At 32.1% G+C, this 23028-nt stretch overlaps 1 protein-coding gene across 2 annotated transcripts; it reads left to right on the forward strand.

Moving 5' to 3' along the window:
- The first annotated feature begins 2153 nt into the window (after positions 1–2153).
- LOC145630876 (F-box protein At3g58530-like) lies at positions 2154–21729 on the forward strand. 2 transcript variants are annotated; one of them, XR_014112297.1, is made up of 13 exons: positions 2154–2413; positions 2509–2568; positions 3197–3280; positions 4842–4972; positions 5062–5137; positions 19575–19645; positions 19755–19841; positions 19934–20006; positions 20076–20143; positions 20235–20303; positions 20620–20725; positions 20954–21182; positions 21279–21729. XR_014112297.1 is itself a non-coding variant. In XM_081683005.1 (12 exons), exons 1-12 carry the CDS (start codon positions 2222–2224, stop codon positions 21017–21019), a joined length of 1083 nt encoding a protein of 360 aa, XP_081539131.1. In that variant the 5' UTR covers positions 2154–2221; the 3' UTR covers positions 21020–21729. The 2 variants fall into 2 exon arrangements, 1 of the variants encoding a protein (XP_081539131.1); XM_081683005.1 differs by having other exon boundaries at positions 20954–21729.
- The last annotated feature ends 1299 nt before the right edge of the window (positions 21730–23028 follow it).

The following is a 23028-nucleotide window of genomic DNA, read 5'->3' on the forward strand; positions in this document are numbered from 1 at the left end:
CGTACATCCCCGTGAATCTCCATCCTTCCTCTCTCCCCTCCTTCACCCATACATCAATGTGATTTAAAGAGAAAGATTTCAACTCAACGTCAAAATAATCCCTCCACATTAAAGCTAAACCTCTACTTCTCTTCTTTCCCTCCCCTACACAACTAAAACCCAGCATGTTGCTAAACTTAAGCTTTTGTTTTATTTTCTCCAGCTCATGGCACTTCAATTTTGTCTCCGACAGGAAAATCATTTGGGGTTTTTCAAGAATCACAACATTTTTTAACGCATTAACCGCGGAGGTACTCCCCAAACCTCTACAATTCCAACCGAGGTTGTAAATCATTGGCCAACCATGGAGTGGGGCCCGTCACATTCAAGATAAGAGCAACAACTTTGCGTTTTTTATTTTGATCTTCCTGACTTTCCTCATCAACTATCATCTCATCATCATAGCTATCCTCATCACACATAGACCTTTTACTCCCTGCTAATTGTTTTTCTCCCTCTAGTTTATTGCCATCCCCCCTCAAAATCTTTACTTTTCTTAGCTTTCTGTCCAGAGTGACATTGTGATTTGCCTCCTTCATATTTTCGTCAAAACTTCCCAACTCCACAATGAGACCTTCTTTTTCCACCTCTTCATTTTCTCCCTCAATTATTTCTTTAACATTCCCCTCCCCTGTATTTATTTTTTATCACTCTCACCTCCTACTATTTCATTATTTTTTATGTCATCTACCCCCCTTAATTCCCCTTCGCTCAAAATCTTTTCCTTCTCACACCTTTCCTCACATCTAATCACCCCTGCAGTCCGCAGCACCACCTTCATTCCACTGTCATCTTTTACAGCTACAAGCTCGACTTCTCTGCTCTTTGTAGTTCCCTTCACGTCCCCTTTGGTGCTACCCTGTGGAGATGCAAAAATCAGTTTTCTTGCAGCCCCAATTGGTCCCAGTTTAATCACGTCAGGGTCATTATATGTAGGAGCTTTCTTCGACTTTGATGATTGTCTAAGGCGTTCCACCCAAGATTTCTCATATTCTCTTTCGGCTAGGTCCACCCTTACTCTTTTCCTTGGTGATGCACGCAACCACGGTCCATATTGAATATTTTAACTTGCTATCTTGATTTGGGATAATATAAAAAAATAGATTTTATATCAAATTATTTTTTATATTTAAATATAATTTTAATTGATACTTTGTAACAAAAAGTGAAAAATCGTGTATGATACGGGATCTAACCTAATTAGGGGGTGTTTGGTTCAAGCATATTAGGTATAAGGTATGGGTTTAGAATGACCAAAACCCATACCTTGTGTTTGTTTTCAGAATTTTCATTTTTCAAACCCATACCTCAAACCCCCAAAGTATGGGTTTTTGAAACCCAAGGGGGGAGGTGGGTATGGCTCATACTAGGGGTGAGCATGGGACGGATACTCGTACCGTTAGTACTAACGGTTCGGGTACCCAATAACCAAAATCCTTAAAAGTGATATCCATAACCCGAATCGATAAGTTCGGGTACCCGGATTTTCGGATCGGTTATCGGGTACCCAATAAGATTTCCAATAATGATAATTAAACTTAATTATGTACTTATTATGATATAATTTACTACTAATTAACAACAATATCATATGATTTTGACAAAATTATTAATAATATTACTAATCATTGATATTATAAAGTAATTATGAAGTAAAGTTAGAGTTTAGATTTAAAAAAATAGATTTAAGTAGGGAAAAAATGCTTATCGGAACGGATCGGGTAACCGTTAATTTTAAAATGATACCCAATAACCATACCCGATAACAAATTATCGGAACGGGTACCCGAACCGTTATGGTTATCGGATCGGGTACCCTAATTTTCGGAACGGTTACGGATCGGTTTTTCGGGTTTTCGATTTTTCGGGTAGTTTTGCTCAGCCCTAGCTCATACCCATATCTTTAGGTTCAAAATTAAAGAAAAACTATCATTTCTAGATAAAAACTAAACATATAAAATCAGATATCAAGTTCTAACCTCATACCACCCATATTTCATTTCTCATTCCAAACCCATATCATTGTTTGAACCAAACGCCCCCTTACTAGTATTTTACTTAAGTGAACCCAAGGATAATGAAACACCCTCATTTTCTTTCATAACACCCCGATTTTCAGTGGTAACCTATAAAAAAAGTCGACCCAAATAAGCTCCAACCCTTCTTCCAAACAAAAATAGAAATGGAGCACAACTTCAATTGCGGAGAAGAAGAATCACCAAAAGAGCTTCCTCAGCTTCGATGGAGGAAAGAGACTGTACCAAGGGTTTTCACCATTGTCAGCTCCAAGCTTCCTCAGCGCGACCTTGTCTCTCTCTTACTCGTTAGCCCTTGGCTTTATCGCACTCTCGCCTCTAATCCTTCTCTCTGGAAGGTAATCCTTGCCTATAATATTTTATCAATCGAGGAGTTGTTTTTGATGAATTTGCAGTGAATTTGGTTGTTTATGTGATTGAATTACTTCTGCAGGTTCTTGATTTTCATGAGATGAACAATGCTGGGAATCGGCTCGTAGCTGCTCTTTCTCTGGTTAGTTTGATTGCTCGATTTTGCGCAAATTCAGTTCAAATTACATTAAGATATTGATTACTATTATTGTGATTTTGTTTGAATTTAAGAACTGTAAATTTGAGCATTGTTGTTTGTTGATGAGTGTGAAGCTGCTCTTTTTTTTTTTTCAAGTATTTGTTCGAGTTTCTGCAATTTGCAGTTCAGTTGTACATTTGATTCAATTGTTATGTTTGAATTTGTATGAATTTAAAATTGCAAAGTTGAGAATTTTCGTGTGTTATTGAGTGTGATTTTACCTGCTCTTTCTCTGATTATTACATTTGCTCGATTTTCCGTGATTTAAGTTCAATTCTGCATTCAATTTGATTGCTATGATTGTGAATTTGTATTAATTTAAGAACTGCAAATTTGAGTATTGTTGCGTGTTATTGAGTTTGATTGTCACGTGATATTTGCTGCCCTTTCTCTGGTTAGTTAATTTGATCAATTTTGCGTGATTTCAGCTCAATTTTTCACTCAATTTGATGTGCTGTTTGCTATCTTTTATGATCTTAGACAATTACAAATTTGAGTACTGTTTGTGTTACCGGAATTCTGTTTTGAAGTTGGAAAATTGATTTGCTGATGCTGAAATCAATTGTTACAGCCTAGGTATAAGGATGTGAAGCAAATAAACCTTGAATTTGCACAAGATCTTGAAGACAAGCATCTGGAACTCCTCAAAAATAAGGTGAGAGCTGAATCTAAGAGGTCCATGTATTATTTGATATTGTTTAGAAGTCGGTAGGTTTGTTAACCCTTTTAAATTACTTGAGTGCTTTCCATCTTGTATTTTAATGCAAAAGACTATTCATAACAAACTTTTTAAAAGCTTAAAACACCTAAGGGGGGAAGGAAGATGGTTAGTTGTATTATATTTCAGTTTACGGAGATGTTATGACAACACTTTTTTCAACCAATACAGGATGATTATTTTCTAACATGGATGGTTACCCTTGTAAGATTATACTGCGGCCAATACCAAGTAATTGTGGACATGTTTGTAGCTCTTATTATGTAGTGAATCTGAAATTCTGAAGAGCTATTTTGAAATTAGTTATTAAAGAACAAGAATGTATATAGCTTTAAGTTGATCCTATGTTGCATAGCATGGTGGGACTAGGAATCTGTAACTAAATCATTCATATTCTTTGGCATGCCTGGATCCTCTTTACTGATTAAGAATGTAAAAGTGTAAGGAAACTTTTACTCAAGGAATTTTTAAGATTTAAGAGTATATTTTTGTCATAATTTTTAGTTTAGCAATATTCCTTAGGTAATAGTGAATTGCAACCTAGTTGCTAATACTCATATTTTGATTAGTACTTTAAGGCTATACTGTCTTCACCTAAAAAAATTAGAAGTTTTGGAAAGACAAATTAGATACTCCCTTCGACCCCTTTTTATAGTCCCTTATGGGCATTTTTCATGGGAATTAATAAACACAAATAAGAATAGTTAAAGTACATTGAAAAAGTAAATTGACATTGGGTATGCAAAAAAGTAGAGAGAGAAAGTAATAAAAATACATGGGAAAACCAAATTTACATGGGAAAGTTAAATTTGCACAAATATTGTTGCAAATTGGAGGGAATTTTGGTAAAAATTTAATATTAATGGTTGTTAGAAAAAACAAATGGGGTGAACATTTTGGGATTAAAATTTGTCCATAAGGGACTATCAAAAGGGGACGGAGGGAGTAAGTTCTAATCGTCTCATATCAGTTTTACTTTTTACAAGTGTTTACTCAGTTCAATATACAACTACAATAATCTCTAATATTCAAATTAATTCTAATAAGTTTATAGTAAGTTTAAATAAGTGAATATCAAGTGAAATAGTCATTGGGGTTGCATTTATTTTTGTCGGTAAAATTAGTTAGTTTTTTAGTTAGATGATAAATGTGTAATCATTTCTGCTGTTTGAAATAGTTGAACATTAGTTTCAACTGTAAAATGATACTTGAAAGCAACCAAAAGCTCTAGTTACCAGTATTACCACATGTACTATGGCTAATATGTTGGTCTCACTGCCTCAGTTTTGAAGTGAATCTGTCTAAATTTATACTAGTAAATTTGATTATTTATTGTGGTGCCAAGTATAGCTAAAAAGGGCAAGGGCCAGGTTATTATTGTTGTTATTTCTGTGCTTTATCTTATTTTTATTAATTTTTAATTTAAGGATTTGAATACTGCATCATATGTGCTCTGCTTTGCCATTATCTGTTGTGACTTAATTCCATGATTGGGCAGTGCTCCAGCTCTCTTCAGAATTTAGAGATACTGAACTTAAATGGATGCCAGAAGATATCTGATCAAGGAGTTGAAGCCATTACTAGCGCATGTCCAAGCATGAGAGTCTTTTCAATATATTGGAATGTTAGGTATGTATCTAATGTATTCATTAACAGTTTAAGTTACTAATCTGGAATACTATTTATGTTCTGGCTGATAATTTTATTGCTTGTTCAAGGGTAACGGATGTTGGCACACAGCATCTAGTTCAGAATTGCAAACACGTAATCGATTTGAATTTCAGTGGTTGTAAGGTATAAATTCATTTAGATCTGATTCTTTTTATCATGACATAATGTTACTCAATTTGGTAGCCCCCTACAAACCGCTAACAGAAATAGACAAATTAATACATGAAAATGGTGCATTTTGGCCTATTTTACAAACTATGTAGCGAATTGCATTATCATCCCCAATATCTTACAATTGTTTAGTGAATTAACAGTGCATGAGATATATCTTGTTTTCTTTGTATCAATGAGTTGCTTATCACAGTTGCAAAATTTATTTATTTAAAACTTTTTGTTTCTAGGTATAACGCATAGATTTATCTCATTCTTTAGTAATCTTGATTCTTGGATTTAATTTGTGTAGACTGTATATACTCATGGATTCCAACAAAACAGTAAAGTAGACTTTTTCTTCAATCCAAATGTTTTTACATTCATTCAGCTTAGCTTATCAATGAGCATTACAAGGATTTAGGGCCTGTTTTGTTCGGCTTAATTTCATTTCATTTCAGTTTAGCTCCAATCAGTTCAATTCCTAATTTCCTTCTCTCATAAACAATTCATTTCAGCTCTATTTAGATCACTTCAGTTCAGCCCCAATCAGTTCAATTGTTTTCAATTAATCGATCAGACCCTTAAATAGAGAATTAGAGACGCAACCCCTTTGCAAGGATATCTAGTCACACCTCTTACAACCACCGAAAGTGTGACAACTAGCCTTAGAATTTTCTACAACCTTTCCTTAGAATCAGATAAAAGTGACAATAGATTGTCTTTTTCTTCCAAAGCAAAAATACAGAAGCTGGAGGATGAGCCTGAATTTCTTATGAATGGACCCCAAACCCAATCACTACCACAAAAAGCATTGAGTTGAGCATTGGACTAACAAGTAGGACTTGATAAGGTGATTTAGAGAGAGACCACAAAACACTTTTAGCTGATTGGAAGTGAACTGCAAAGCCTGCTGAGCACACTCTATTAGCTTTATCAGGCCATGTCATTGTTAATTACATGAGTTTCCCATTATAGGGATCATGATGAGATAATTGCTCACCAATTTAAGCTTGGAATTCTTTGAGTCTTTCGATTAGTTATCCCATATTCTTCTTGTAAATCTATTACTAAGTTTTAATAATAATTTACTTGGAGTTGAGGTAATATTGTTTATAAATTTTTTACTTTATCTTTCTAATTATAGGTTGCCTATTAAGATTTTGGCGGAGGTGACGTTAATTATTAGGAAAATTGGTTTAAAATAATCTCAACTATTATCGGTGGGTGCAAAATAATATGACCTCAATTATTTGCTTTTAGTAGTACCACCTTTTGTAATATATGTGCAAAATGGTACGCCAGGAGGAATATTTTGTCTTCATTATTATGTTATTTTTGTATTAGTTATTAATTTTTTTTCCCCAAAATACGTAATTCCTACATTTTTATTTACAATAACACATTATTTTGACATGACACACAGTTTATGAGAGATATTAGACTGGATAAACGGATAAATCAATTAATAAAATTTTACCACCAATAAGAAGAAAGTGTTATGATTAAAAAATAAAGAAGAAATTGGTAAAGTTGCTACAATTAACACTTGTAGCATAATTTGTTTGCTTACATAATCTAATCATTTTTTCAAGCATGTCAAAACTTGTGTTGTAAGTATAACAAACAAAGGAAATATTATGTTAATTTTTGGTTTTTGAAACATTTTTTAAAACTAATTATATCAATATAATAATGCATTTAAATACCTTATTTACTTTTGTTTGATAGTAGAATTTTTTTTTTTAGAGAAATTAATTTACTAGCCTAACAAAAGGGTAGGGCATTATTAATTTAGGTAAGAGGAAATTATTGACATAGAATGTATGTTGAAAAAAAAAACTTTAATATTAAAAAATTATAATAAAAATAATATAATAATGAATATGGACGGAACTTTCCTTAAGATGCCTTTTTCGGTGGTTGGCGTACCATTTTGCACTTATAGTACAAAAGGTTATAGTGCTGATAGCAAATAATTAAGGTTGTAATATATCGCACTCACCGTTAATAGTTAGTATTATTTTAAACCAATTTTCCTAATTATTTCCTACATTTCCAACCGAATGAGATAAATACCAAGATTCATTGAAATTCACGAAGAAATCTCCATAAGCCTCAACTTTCAAGTTGTGTGTTCTTATAACTACAATGGTTGGAATTTGCATTGTAATGGTGGTGCTAGTGTAGCAGTTATAACAATTTACGAATTGCTAACACAAGTAATAATAAGGATATCTAAAGGAAATACAAATATACCCAGAATATAAAATAAACTTCTTCTGAATATATATAATTTCAAAATATAAACTTCCTCTTATATCTCCTTAATATCACTCAAATATTCTTCCTTTTCTTTTTCCTTCTTCTGCTTACTTTTTAACAAAAACAATAACTACATATATATATAACATGTCCTTTTTCTAAACAATGAAAGGATGCCATTAGTTCTAATTCTTAACCGCCTCTTAAATTAACAAATTCTAAAATCAACATTCTAATAATAAATCTTCCATAATTGAAGTTTGTGAATTACAACACACCCCCTCAAACTTTAATTTCCATTCGAGTATCTCTCTTAACCTTTTGAATGTGTCTAGAGATAGAGGCTTTGTAAAAATATCCGCAACTGTTCCTTGCTTGACTTGATCTTGTAGGAAATGAAATCGAGTATCAATATGTTTACTTCTTCCATGTTGCACTGGATTCTTAACAAGTTTTATTGTTGACACATTGTCTACATATATTGTAGTTGGTCCTTCTTGAACATGACCAATTTCTTTCAAGAGATTTTTGAACCATAACGCTTCACAAACTGCAGATGAAGCTGCTATGTATTGAGCTTCACAACTTGATAGTGCCACCACTGGCTGTTTTTTAGAAGTCCAGGTAAAAGAAGTTAAACCTAGATAAAATACATATCCAGTTGTACTTTTCCGCTCATCTTGATCTCCCGCCGAATCGCTATCTGAATAACCATATAATGTTGCTCCATTCCCAAAGGAATAGAATATCCCATAATCTAAGGTACCTTTAACACACCTAATTATTCTCTTTGCATTGCAGAGATGTGATTCTTTTGGCGTCTCCATATATCTACTAAATTGACTCCATATACAATGTCTGGCCTAGTACGGTTAAATATCTTAGGCTTCCAATAATACTTTTGTATAAAGTTGGATTAATCAAATTTTCTTCTCCAGATTTTGTCATTTTTATTCTAGTCGTTATAGGAGTGCTCATAGGTTTGCATGAGTCCATCTTAAACTTTTCAAGTATTTCTTTCGCATATTTCTTTTGCGAAATGAAAATTCCATCTTCAGATTGCTTTACCGAAGTTCATTAGCCCATAGCTTTTCATTTCAAATTATTTGAACATTGCCACTTTGAAATCATCAAACATACTTTGAATGTTGCTTGTGAATAATAGATCATCAACATATAAACTTATTATAAGAATATCATCACCATTCTTCTTCACATATATCGCATGTTCTTATGGATACCATTCTGGATCAAGTATCCGTCTATACGTGTATTCTAAGCTCGTGGGGCTTGCTTTAGACCATAAAGTGTCTTTTTCAAACGAAGCACTTTATCTTCTTTTCCCTTGATGACAAAACCTTCTGGTTGTTCCACATAAACGTCTTCTTCTAAAATTCCATTTAAAAATGCTGACTTAACATGAAGTTGATATATCTTCCATTTATGATGTGCGGCAAGTGAGACAATCGTTCTTACGGTGTCTAAACGACTTTTGCTTGTATCCTTTTGCTACAAGTCTTGCCTTGTATCTTTCAATGCTTCCATCTGCACCTCTTTTTAGCTTCTAAACCCATTTTACACCTATGACCTAATGGCCCTTTGGCAATGTAGCCAACTCCCATGTATCATTTTTCTCTGTTGACCGGATTACCTCTTTCATAGCAGATCTCCATTCCTCTTCTCCTAAAGCTTCTTCAAAGTTAATGGGTTTGTGGTCAAGCAGAATAAATCAACTTCATTAACTTCAATTTTCTTTTCATATATGTCTATGAGAATTCTCATTTTAAGAGGTGTTATGATGTTGAATGTGATCCTTTAGCTGATAGCGATGATGCTTGTGAATCATTAGTATTTGTTAGAGTCCTTGGTTGATTTTTTTTGGAACCCTTTTCTATAATATCATGATAGTCTTCAAACACAATTTCTTGATTATCCCATTTCCAGGATCCTCTTTCGCCAAAGATTATGTCTCTACTCTCAGTCAACTTTCCACTAATTGGACTGTACAACTTATAAGCTTTAGATGGTGAATTTATCCAATGAAGATACATTTTTTACCTCGATCATCTAACTTCTTTCTCTTTGCCTTGTGTATTTGAGCATAGGCTATGCGCCCAAATACTCGAAAATGTTTACTTTTCACCACTCCATGCTTCTTGTGGTGTCATATTCTTTACACTCTTTGTAGGACAACGATTTAGAATATAGGTTGACCATGCAACAACTTCTGCCAGAATTGCTTCGACAATCCTCTTTCTTTCAAAATGCTTCTTGTCATGTCTAGGTTAACCATGCAACAACGATTCTTCCGTTCGGAAATTCCATTTTGTTGTGGTGTATAGGAGGCTGTAAATTGTTGTGTAATTCGTGCATCTCTACAAAAATATTTGAATATATTTGATGTATAATTCGCCCCCTCGATCAGACCCAAGTGTTTTCAACTTACGTCCGCTTTCTATCTCAAACCGTGACTTAAATTGTACGAATGTATCAAATGGAGCCGACTTTTCTTTCAGCATATACACCCACAATATTCTACTTTAATCATCAATGAAGGTAATAAAATAGCGATTACCTCCCAAAGATATTAGCTCCAATGGTCCACATATATCTGTTTGTATCAATTCTAATGGTGCTTTATCTCTCCATGATAATCCCTTTTGGAATGGAAGTCTAGTTTGTTTTCCAGTTCTGCATATTTCACAAACTTGTTTAAAGTCTTCAATGGTAGGAATCCATATACCATATTCTTTGATTGCAAAAGTTTTAGGCCATTGAAATGCAAATGCCCAAAACATTTGTCATTTCCACGACTCATTCTCCATAACACCGTAGAAACACTTTTGAACCTCGGTGTTAAGTTGCAGCGGAAACATGCGATTCTTCGCCATTTTCGATTGAGTAATAATTCTTCCACTACTATCTTTTAGTTGAAGATTATTACACTCCATATGAACAATATATCCTTTTTCCAAAAGTTGTCCAATACTAAGAATGTTACTTTTCATATTAGGTACGTAATAAACATTAGAAACGAATTCTTCATTTCCATTCTTTAAGAAAAAATGTATTTTTCTTTTACCTTCAACTCGTAGTTTGGATGAATCTCTCAAACTTACATTACCTTAAATCTTCTGATTCAGGTCAATAAAAAATTATATTCTCCCACACGTGGTTGCTTGTTCCAGAATCGAAAAACCACATGTCTTGCTGATTACTAGTTTCTTCATGTGCTAGTAACAATGTAGGACTTTCTTCATTGTTTCTTGATGATTCAGCAAAATTTAATCGATTTCCTTGATCCTTTTGCTTACTCTAACACTCAGATGCATAATGTCCATATTTTTGACAATTATAACATTGATTGTCTTTTGATTTACCGCGTTCGTTGAAACTCTTTCCTCCTCTATTTGATCCTCTCCCTTGGCTAGAACTTCTCTCATTACTTTGGTTGCGAGGTTGGTAGTTATTACGACCCTCTTCCTCGTCCAGAAATCCGCCGTGTCGATTTCCACCTTTTTGTTCATTTAATGACAACTTTGATTCAAGTGCTTGGTCTATCATTCTTCTGAATTCTTTGTTCATGTTTTAGAGTTCTCGCAGCGTAAATGTGGCTTCTACTAGATAATATGAAACCGATATCTCACAAAGATAAATAATATTTTGGGATAAACAAATTAACCACTATGAAGGTAATAATAAATATAAGAAAATAAACTTTCTTAATTCTAATAAACTTTGACGTGAATAGAAATGATTGAATTAATATTCTATGCATTATAACCTAAACATTTTATAATAACATAAGTGCTAAATAAGGAATGTTCTCTAAAGAAACAATGACGCACATTGTTTTACTCTCCTATAATTCCTCTTGCTCTATGATTAATAATTCCCCAAATACGGAGAATTAATCTCACAATCAATAACACTTATTTCTACAATTCTCCACCTTATTCAAAATACATTCAAATTTTTGACGAACGAATTGTAGTTATCCGTATGGGTTACAACCTAGGATATAAATTAAACTTCTTGTGAATATATATAATTTCAAAATATAAACTTCCTCTTATATCTCCTTAATATCACTCAAATATTCCTCCTTTTCTTTTTCCTTCTTCTGCTTACTTTTTAACAAAAGCAATAACTACATATATATAATATGTCCTTTTTCTAAACAATGAAAAGATGTCGTTAGTTCTAATTCTTAACCACCGCTTAAATAAACAAATTCTAAAATCAACATTCTAATAATAAATCTTACATAATTAAAGTTTGTGAATTACAACACTTAGAGGTAGAGGAGAAAAATATAGATATTAGTATTGTGGAATTGCCGAATGTGAAAACATTGTAGTTGCAAACTTTTCATTAACAAAGGTTGTCATTGGTAAAATGAAAAGCCCTTCTAGGAGCTATTTGTTTACAAATTGACGCTTACAGTTCTTTAAATTATTGGAAGTACTACCATGGGCGATACATTTGAGAATGGATGGTAAAAGTAGTTCGTCATTAGTCGGATACAGTACAACCATGTGGAAGATTGGAGAGGATTTCCTAAAGTAATTGACTATGAGAAAGACGACTTGGCTAATCTTGCAAAAGGAAAAATTCTTGAGACATGAGATAGTGTACATTCAATGACTTTGAGAAAGACATTAGACAAATGATGTGCTTTACCTTGCCAACGTAAACACTTGTAGCGTAGATACTAGATATAGTCAGAGATTTGGTTCCTTGGATTCCGTGTGGAAAAAGGTGAATCGAGCGGTAAAGAACAAGTTATTAGTGGTATGCACTTGAGTGTTTGAGGCCTAGTCACGGGAGGAAGTACTTTGGTATCCTATTTAAGGTCATACCTCTTAACAATGTTTTGGATTGTTAAGTCACATCTTTGTTGATGTGCGATGTGCATATTACCTAAGCGGTAAAAAATATATCTTTTCAACCCAATCTATTGATCTACCACAATAGTCTTAGGTTTCACATCAATAACAATGCTTCTTATCTGATATCCATGTGTAGACAATAGTTGTTTCGTCCTTAATAAGTGTGTAGGTCGTCAATTTCTATAAAGGCATTTTGTATTTGCTGCTCTTATACATAGAATTAGGGTGAATTCCCGTTATCTGAATTTATCAACCCTTATCTAAACTTATTTCAACTTATTACACCTTATTAACACTTATTTGACCTTATTAACACTTATAAGATCTTATTAGACGTTCTTTAAACTTATTGTATAATACCCATAAAAGGAAAGTGATGAAAAAAAAAAGAACGGAGGGAGTATATTGGTAATATGAGTATATAATAATATAATAAAAACATTAATATATGAAAATATTAGCATTTTTATGATTTCAATAAAAATAAAAATAAAAGTGTACATAGCAATGACACCAAATATAATTCTAATCTTCTAAAAGTTTGTTTCATCATTATTTGTCATCACTTCCTTCTTCCGTATCATTTTCTACGACATCTCTAACTAACTCCCATATATCTTTTGTTATGTTTTTTCGAACACGGCTCATAGCTTTTTTAGTTTATTGTACATATCATAATCAATGGCATCATCTTTAAGATCTTCCATATATTCTTTAATACGCCAAAAACATTTCAATTGTTGTAAGTAAAGAGGATTGTCGAAAGTTATAATGCTCTAAGTTTCCAACAAGTGGATCCTTTTCTTCAAAATATGGCATATGATATCTCAAAGTCTTTCACAAGATGGGGGCTTTAATGTCCGAGAGTATTTATGGATATGTTGAATAAACTAAAAAGTATTTTCCTATTCATTTAGTATAAAATATTAGTATATACTAAAAATAATGTAGCGTATTTATCTAACTAACAACAATTTTAAACTTAAAAAGTACCAGGAGATGGATGGAGGTATTTCTTGGTAACATCACATAGATAATGTGTCAAAACTGTTGTATCATGTGCCCTTTCTTCTAAGCACACATTAAGAAAAGTATATAACATGTTAAACGAACACGAAGCCATGACACTCCATGTTTTATTTCCTTTACGTTCTCTTTATGGCTTAGCATGAACATCATCAACAATTTCTTTTACGTATATGGGTATCATTTGAAGCTCCGACTCAATCCTAAGAATGAAGGTTTTTTTTTAATTAAAGAACGATAAAAATGTAGCTTGCTAGGATAATCATTTTCACTAAATTAGAATTGTTACCTTGAAAAATGGCCAGTATAATGAATTGTTTTTAATTTATGGTGGCATTTCATTGAAACTATGATATGGTTGAATAATATCACAAGATTATGAAATCAAAGCTTTCATCACTGCTCTAAAGTAGATATAATAAAAAACACGAATGCGTAATTAATATTATATGGCTCTTCGTACTTACCTTTGAAACATAATAATAAAGTTCCACAAATGACAATAAAAACACATTTATCAAAATAAAGCAGTTACCAAAATTTAACTTATTCCATATTGAAAAAAATGAAGCTTACACACCTAACTTTATAATAACACGTTCTAAGCATCTTAGACGACTTATTATGTTAGTTAAATAATCATCATCTAAGCTATCATTGAAGCTAGGCCTATAACAATCATCGGGGAATTGGTTTATTTCTTAAAATAGAGGCACCTGGAAAAAAAAAATCACTTTCATTTGGATTACGTAAGAACTCCAACAAGACTTTCCGTAATTGCTAATTGTCGGAATTTCTTCCAATATCAAAATCAATTTTTCATATTTTGATGGAGATGGTCTAGATTGTCTTAAAGGAACCAAGTTGCATGTTTCTTCTTAAATAATCCATGCAAGTTTTAATGTCATCTTTCGCACTCTTACTACAGGTAGCACTGCAATATGAACTCTTACATTTGTTAGAAGATATGATCTTGGGAGGGGACTTGCTTTATTAGCTTGACCTTTCAGCATCGTCTATATTATCATCTTTGGTTTTAAGTTCTTCATCAGAATCCCCATTCCTTAGAGTCATCTTGAACTATAATCATGGGTTGGTTGTGTTTGGTTTGTATGATTGGTCCTGAAGACCAAGATTTGCTACTAGTTGTATACGTCCCAACAAATATACCATACAACTTACTCAAACATTAACAGTTTCTTTAGAAGGCTTAGAAGAGTTCTTATAAGCCAATACAAAGAAAAAAAAAATACATATTATTCCAAGTTATAACAAAAATATATGTAGGAAAAGCAAAAGTCATAACCCAAATACCTTTACAAATGCCTTCCACTTCTCATCTTTTTGGATCAATCACACGGTAACCTGTTTATTCATTCCAACCAATTCCAGTCCAACTTTTAAGTTCATTCCAAGCTTTTCCTTTTGTTTCTTTTCAAAGTCTTCCCTATTTGTACATTCAAACATGATAGAATTGTGTCCCAGTTGTACTTGCCACTACTTTGCCTTTTTGTTTTCGTTTACTAAATCCAAAAATATCTCAATATCCTCATTGTTCCATGATGTCCTTTCTTTGGAAGTGATTGTAGTTTTGTTAATAAATAAAATATTCAAAGCAATATTAACTAGTAAAATACTAATATGGGTGATGTTGGGACTTAAAGTAGATGTTAAGAGAAAAAATGCACAAAGCAACAACCAGTCTAAAGTAATACTTTAAAAACAAAAAAGGTATACAACTTATATAGTCATTTTAGAAATTCGAAAATATGTATATATGTTTTCTTATATTTAAGGAATACTACGTATAAGTTAGCAAAGCATGTCTTTGTTCAATTCACTTATCATCCATTTGATGTGTAATAATATAAGCAATCGCTACATTGCCTCCATATTTCATGTGAGAGCTAGTGAAGTTCAATTCACTTACTTAGTAGTTCTTATTTTTAATTAATGAAATCTTGTGATTTTTAAAAAAAGAAAAGAATTAGGACTCCTACTCCATATGTTATTTACTTGATTCTTTGATTTCCAATGTTGTCCTTATCGTATCTGTAGCTTTTCATGCAAGCATGGGCTACATGATATGATGTATTATATTTAATATTTTTTTTAGTATAGTATAGAAGCTAAAAAATTACGAAATAAAGTTTGTATATGTAAAAGAAATGAACAAATGTGATGAAAAAAAAAAAAAAAAAAACGCCGAACATGCATCTATACCCCGTCTCACTAATGGTCATCTAAATTTGTCTACCACATATTCATGTATCACGTATTACACTAACATATGGAAAAAATATTGTCAATGATAATGTAAGATAGAAATCATAATTTTACTAACTAAGATTGTTTTAGAATAAGGCTTAAAAATTCCATTGAAAAAAATCAATATATAAATCAAAATCAGAAATTAAAGGCATTATAGACTTACATAGCTTGTTTGTTAAGTACACTATTATTGAATTTAGCTCTGTCAAAACCTATAAAATGTAGTATGAGAACAGAAAATTAGTATCAAAATAAAGTGATTTAAGAAACTCATAATCAAGCTTTCATACCTTGGTGTTATGTGAAGATACCCTTGAATTAGTTTTGAATAAGAAATAGTTTGTGTATATATTATAGCAGTGGTAACGAATTGAAGAAACTAAAATCACTATTTTCTAGCTTAGGAATAGAAGATATTTGACTTTAAACAACATTATTAATCCTTATATATAGCTCGGAAAAGTAAATATTGCTTAGGAAGAATTATTAAATTTCACTATTAACACTATTTTATAGCTTAACAACATTATTAATCACTATTTTAAACTTCATTGTTAACAACATTATTTTATAATTGATTATTTAACCTATAACCATCATATATCCATATGAATAGGTTTATTTATTTGCTTGACTTTTGTTTAAAGCAAAACTTATATGATTGACAAGTCAGTTTTATCATAACTCATAAGTGCTTCATGTGTTTATTTATAGTTGCAACACACACTTTAGTACGACATTTAAGAAAAGTGGAGCTTACATGATGTAATATACTTAATATGGGGTTAAGAGGTTGTTAGGATCATAATTAAGTGGGCCATGAGTTTTAAATAAAGGTAATATTAGAATTTTCACCGTAAAAACCTTTTCTTTTTATAGTGTGTTAGATCTATCATGACATTTTCTTTTTAGGAAAGTGTTTCAAACTATAAAGAAACGGAGAAAGTATAACATTACTCTTTTTTTTTACTGCACATGTTACTTTATTCTTGTATGAAAAAGATGATAATAAAGCACATATAAAAATAGACAAAAATAAATAAATAAAAAGAAAAGCAATCTTGATAAGTAATACTCTATGTAATTGGTGGTTCGTAGAAAGAACAAAACTTATAGTTGTAAACAAAGTTATTAAAATCGGGATTCTACTTTGAATCGGAAGGGACTATCCAAATCGAATCGTAAAATCGAATCGACCGGCATGCATAATCAAGACGTCATATCTAAATTTAATTCAATATATTTAAATTTTGAGTTTGAAACCTAATTATTGATAGAAAATAGTTATTAATTCATCAAACGACTAATAATTGACAATATATATTTATAAATAACTATATAGGTATGTTTTAAACTTTTAAGAATTTCTCTAGTTAAGAGAAATATGTAAAAATCGGGTAGAATCATAACCTGAATCGTATGACATGCATAAATTATAGAATCGCAAGATTCTAAGACTTAAATCGGGATTTTAATAACAATGGTTGTAAAGAACATCATGAATTTATAAAAGAACACAATATTGAAATAAAAGAATTATTTTGAGTTTTTAAAAAAAGATAAATAATGAAACTCACATTTAATGTCAATTTTTAGCAAAATATTCAATTTTCTAGAATTCCTCTATCTTAAGTTATGTTCACCTAAAAATTATTCAAGGTTTTAATTTCAAAAATTAAAAAATTCAAAATTTCAAAATTTCATTTTCAAAATAAAATGGAAGAACACATTATTCAAATGTAAAGAACGTAATTTGTGCTTCGTATTATATATTGATACCCAAAAAACATATTTTAACTATATACCTTAAAGAACTTTCTTTGTACTGTTAAGAACATAGACACAAAGAATATATTGATTAGAGTAATTCATTCCAATTAAAAAATGAATATGAATCTAAGAAATAAAAAGAACATTCATCATTATATATATATATATATATATATATATATATATATATATATATATATATATATATATATATATATATATATATATATATATATATAATCATCTTCGGAAAATAACACAAAAGGTAGAAAAAGATATTAAAAAAAAAAGAAAATTAAAAGATACCTTTTATCTCAATAATGAATTCATTAATTACATTTTTTTATTATAAGATTCACTAGAACGGTAAAATCAACTTCGTAATAACATTGATACATTTCGAGATTCAAAATTTACAAGATTACTTTCTCTGTATAAACTCAATTTCACTATCTTAACAAAAAATAAATTTTGGTTTGCCAAAAGTAATTTGGAATGTAAATAATAAATCAATTCCACAGATTAAAGAGTATAAATAACAAATCAATCCCTTAAATTTTGTTTTGAATTATTTTGCTCATGTACTTTATATTTGTACACAATGTTCTTTTCACATTTTTAAAACCCTTATATTTTAATCGGGTGTACCATGCACATGGTCACCTGAGTATATGATGTAATTTTCATACTATATAAAGTATAATAAGTGTAAATAAGGTGTGGAGGACGTTAAATTTGGAATAAGTGAAAATAAGTTGAACATGCCGTTAATTTCAATGACCCATGGATGTGTATGTAGCAATTGAAGTGATGTAGGATGTGCCATGAACATGAGTTTGGAATAAGTATTGGTTCTTGTCGGTAGACTTCAATGCGTACATGTGCCTCAAATTTAAGTCAAAAAAATGGCTCACAATATCTCCTCCATCAGCATCAATCCGTCTCAACCAATCTCCAAAGTTGTAAATGCGTCTCCTTCAAGTTTTGTGAAAGGATGTGATAGAGTATAGAAACTAAACCTAGGCTTTAACCATTAGTTTAAGCTTTTGGTTGAGTTACTTCTTTAAAAATTAGATTAAAGAAAAATACATTTCTAAAAAATATAACTCTAAATATATGTATAGAAAATGGCAGTAGAACTCAAAGTTTAAGCGTCTATGCATGTACCATGGTATCAAACATAGTCCATGCTTCTTGAAATATACGCTTGATCCTTGTACCATGATCCAAGTGCATAAACAAACTTTTTGACGTATCAAAATGATTTCAAAATTTATGTTTTGTCTTGTCAAAAATATGTCGGAAGTTGGTGTGTGGTAGTATTATGGTTATTAGTGGTGGCAAGTAAGAGTGGGAAGGGAGGAGGAGAGTGGAAGGAGTGAATGAAGTACATAAAAAGTAATCCAAGGGTAACATGGTTATTGTATATTTAATGTTAACTTGGAATTTGAGTTCTTCATTTGATGCAAGTTAGATTTCTTGGTTGTTTTTCTACTTTTAGAAGAACTATCCTATGCCATTTTACTTGAACTCCTTACCTCAAATTTCAGTCTAGGACAACACTTGGACATGGGTAGAACATTCGGACACTTCATTTTAGGTAAAAATCATGCAAAGTTTTCGATTGATAAGTAGTTTGGACACTTGAACACCTGTACTCTTATCGAACATTACACATGAGTCCAAGTAACATCGATTGTATGTATCAAACTCCATAATTTATAGTGATATCTCCATATGATTATCTGATTACAGTGTAACTATAAAGTTGGATTTCTCTTTTTCTTTTGTTATCTTTGAATTTGATATTTGCTGTATTTGTGTATATCAATCTCTTCAATCCTTGTGAATTTAATCGTAAACTACCCGGATTTGAATTTGGGGTTCTGGCGTTCAGAGGTCTAGAAATCTGGCAGATCCAAAACCAGGGATGGTTTTTTGGGTTCTAATCTGGAATTGGACTTGTACATTGGACCCAATTGTTAATCGGTTCAGATCTGGATCCTGCAAGGCCGACCCAAATCCAATTTGCTGCCGTTCCTACATGCTTCTGACTAGTTAGCTACTTAGCTATTGGTCAAAACTTAAGATATAAAATCGTGTGCTTGGGTTGCTTCTGAGTGAGTAAATTTGTGCTTCTGGTTACTTTTCCTATTTCTGATGGATAATTCAATAATGTGATCCAGAATATCTCTGACAAAAGTATGCAACTTGTTGCTGACGCTTATAAAAAACTCGAGTCATTGAACATTACAAGGTAATTGTAGTATAGGCATTGCAAGAATCAGACTAATGATTAATGAAGGGTGTGTTGGTTGTAATTCTGGTGATGTGTCTAATTCCTATATTACTGCTTATAAAAACAGGTGCATCAAGCTGAGTGATAGTGGCTTGCAGTACATACTGCGCAGTTGTTCCTCTCTTAAGAGCCTCAATTTGTATGCCTTGTCTAGGTAATAGATGATTTCATATCTGACTAATCTTTCAATCCTGTTAATGCCTAATGCTATGTTCTTACACTGACAAATTTGTTTATTTTATTCAGCTTTACTGATGAAGTTTACATGAGTATGTCACTTCTTACTCAACTCAGGTTCTTAGATCTTTGTGGAGCTCAGGTAGAAATATATTCTTTATGATAAGACAATTCTTGAAATTCTTAATCTTATAGGTTTTTGGTGTTGTAGAATCTGTCTGATCAAGGATTAATGTGCATTGCCAAATGCAATTATTTGGTCTACCTTAATCTATCTTGGTAAAAAAAGCTAAAGGCCTTCTCCAAAGATTTTTGCTAAATAAAACGAAGTTGCAAATACATATCACCTTGAGATCTTTGCCTTCAACAGGTGTGTGCGTGCCACTGATGCTGGAGTCATTGCCCTAGCGGAAGGATGCTCCTACCTTGAGCTACTTAGGTAATGGTACCATAACTTGAAATCATTATTGACCCACCTTGTAGGCGTTGTAGCTCTTCAATCTTTGTATCGCAGGATCTAAAACTGTGAACTTTTGTTTGCAACGTGTCCCCCCCCCCCCCCCCCCCCCCCCCTCCCCTCTCTCAATTTATTAATATTGTTATTGTTATTATTATTTTTGTTATTGTTATTGCTTGCAAATGTCGTACATTATGGTTATTTAAAATGTGAATTAACTTGCCTCTCAGTAGTTTCTGCATTGATATGTAAACCTTATGTTTGGCATCAATCTGATGTTTATGAAGTAAAACTACAGCTTGTTTGGAATTCTTGGGGTGACTGATCAGAGCCTCGAAGCACTGTCAAGGTCATGTTCGAGTACACTCAAAACTCTTGATGTGAACGGGTGCATTAACATTAAGGTACGTGTCTATTCTACAACCCTCACTTACATTTTGGAGTGAATGGATGCATTAACATTAAAGTTGTGTCTAGTCTAAAACTCCCATTAACATTTAGGGGTGTCAATATGTCAAATACATTATGGGACTTAAAAAAACCAAGTCTTGTCTGTAGCATATCTTTGACATCAACTTTTCTTGCTTTTCTGAAAGATCATTGCATTAATCTACCTTTTTTCATATTTTTAGAGAAGAACCCGTGAAGAACTGCTTCAGCTGTTCCCACTTTTAGAGTGTTTTAAAGTGCACAGCTAATGCAATGCTTGTTGGAGCATCCTGATATCTATCTGTGTCTGGACAGTTTCTGCTTACAGCTTATGAAAACGTGCTAACGAATACATTAGAGCACACTCCAACTGTTGGATGAATCACCCGGCGTGTTTATTGTTATGAAGCAGCTTTTTCCTAGGATACAAATGTGGGAAAAGAAATTTTACATTCCAATAGTGGTAGAACTCTCGAGTCATTGCTAAGATATGTTCAGTGAGTGATTTTATATCTTCATAATATGCAGTTTTACTAGGAAGTTGAAGTGCACATATTGTGGGGTGCTAAAATCCTTTCCAAGTTTCCAGATATACACAAATTGCAAAATCAAGACAAATGCAGAATCAGTTGGAGTCTCCAATGAAGATGGAAGAGAAGCCTTCAGGTCAACTTTTGTTTTTTCTCCCATAACATTGTTTCTAATTAGATGCAATATTTTTTTTTTTTTTTTTTTTTTTTTTTTTTTTTTTTTTTTTTTTGTGTTTTTTTTTTTTTTTGGAGAAACTTCGTGTTCGATGTATTGTGTGTTGATAGACGACTACTTCTTAAGGGACACGGTAGGGCCGTTATTGTTATTGTTGCAGGAAAAACAATAGGCAAATTCTTGAATGAAAATGTATGTTGAATGAGTGAGATGTTTGAATCGGGGTAGCCCCAGTTTCTCTTCTTGAGAAACAAAATATGTAAATAAAAGCAACTTTATTAATATTTTATTTACTATCTCCGTTAAGTTTTATTTGCAACTTTGAGGTGCAACAAGAATCTTAAGTCAAAATTTCATAATGGTGATTATGGAGTAAAAGGGTTTATGATTAAATAGGAGAGATAAATTAAACATGATTAGTAAACTACCCAAGTCACTCACCATGTGGCCAGGCCACTACCACCGAAACCACCTAAACTAGACCATCCACCACAACCGACACCACCTAAACTAGACTAGCCATCACCACTAACACCCCCCCAAACCCAGACCACCGAAACTACCAAACCCAGACCACCACAACCACAGACACTACCAAAACTCCCAAACCCAGACCACCACAACCACTGACACTACCGAAACTCCTAGATCACCTGAATCTAGACTAGCAAAATCGTCACTACCGACACTACCGTTATTATTGTTATTATTAAAAGATAACATGCTACCGCAATGTGTCACTGACTTCCTTCTTTATTCTTTTCATTTCATTGAGTTCTTAATTTGTTTTTCATTGTAATCTTCTAACTTTTATATATGATATAAGTATTTTAATTTGAATCAATTTATTGTGATAAAACAAGTAAATTTGTTCTTGAGTCGACCTCCTTTCCTTCTCTACTCAGATATGAGCGGTCAAGCTTTTAGTCCTCTCGAATTTTATCTTTATCAAACTAAGTTTACATAACATGTTTATTATGGCCCTGTTTGGTAGTTAGCTTATTGGGGGTATATTAGCTTATTTGACTAACTTTAGCTGATTGTCTAGTCAAACAAGCTAATACAAGTATTTGGTAGTAAGCTTATTGAAAGAGCTTATTCCACGAAATAAGCTATTTTTGAAAAAGCTCATTTTAGGAGCTTTTTCAATTAGCTTATTCATTAATTATTGTGAAATGACATTTATAACCTCATTTAATTTAAAATCCTATCTAAACTACCTACCCCACATTTAGCTTATTGGTCATTTCACATACTCAATCACCTTTAAGCTATCAGCTATTTACCAAACACTTTTATATAATCAGTTAATACAATAAGTTAGTCAAATCAGTTAATAAAATCAGCTAGTCAAAATCAGCTACCTCAATCAGCTTCAGCTTTCAGCTTTCTCCCAAACAATGTGTCCCTTATATGCATAATTATTATTTTATCTTTATCAAACTAAGTTTACAAAACATGTTTATTATGTGTCCCTTATATGCATAATTATTATGTATTGCTTTACAATGTGAGGGTGAGTTCTGTTTGATTTTAAGACTAATGAGTATGTTAGTTTGACTCACTTTATTTA

Source organism: Chenopodium album, chromosome 5 (genome assembly GCF_948465745.1).
Source record: "Chenopodium album chromosome 5, dcCheAlbu1.1, whole genome shotgun sequence".
In the NCBI taxonomy this organism is placed as follows: Eukaryota; Viridiplantae; Streptophyta; class Magnoliopsida; order Caryophyllales; family Amaranthaceae; genus Chenopodium; species Chenopodium album.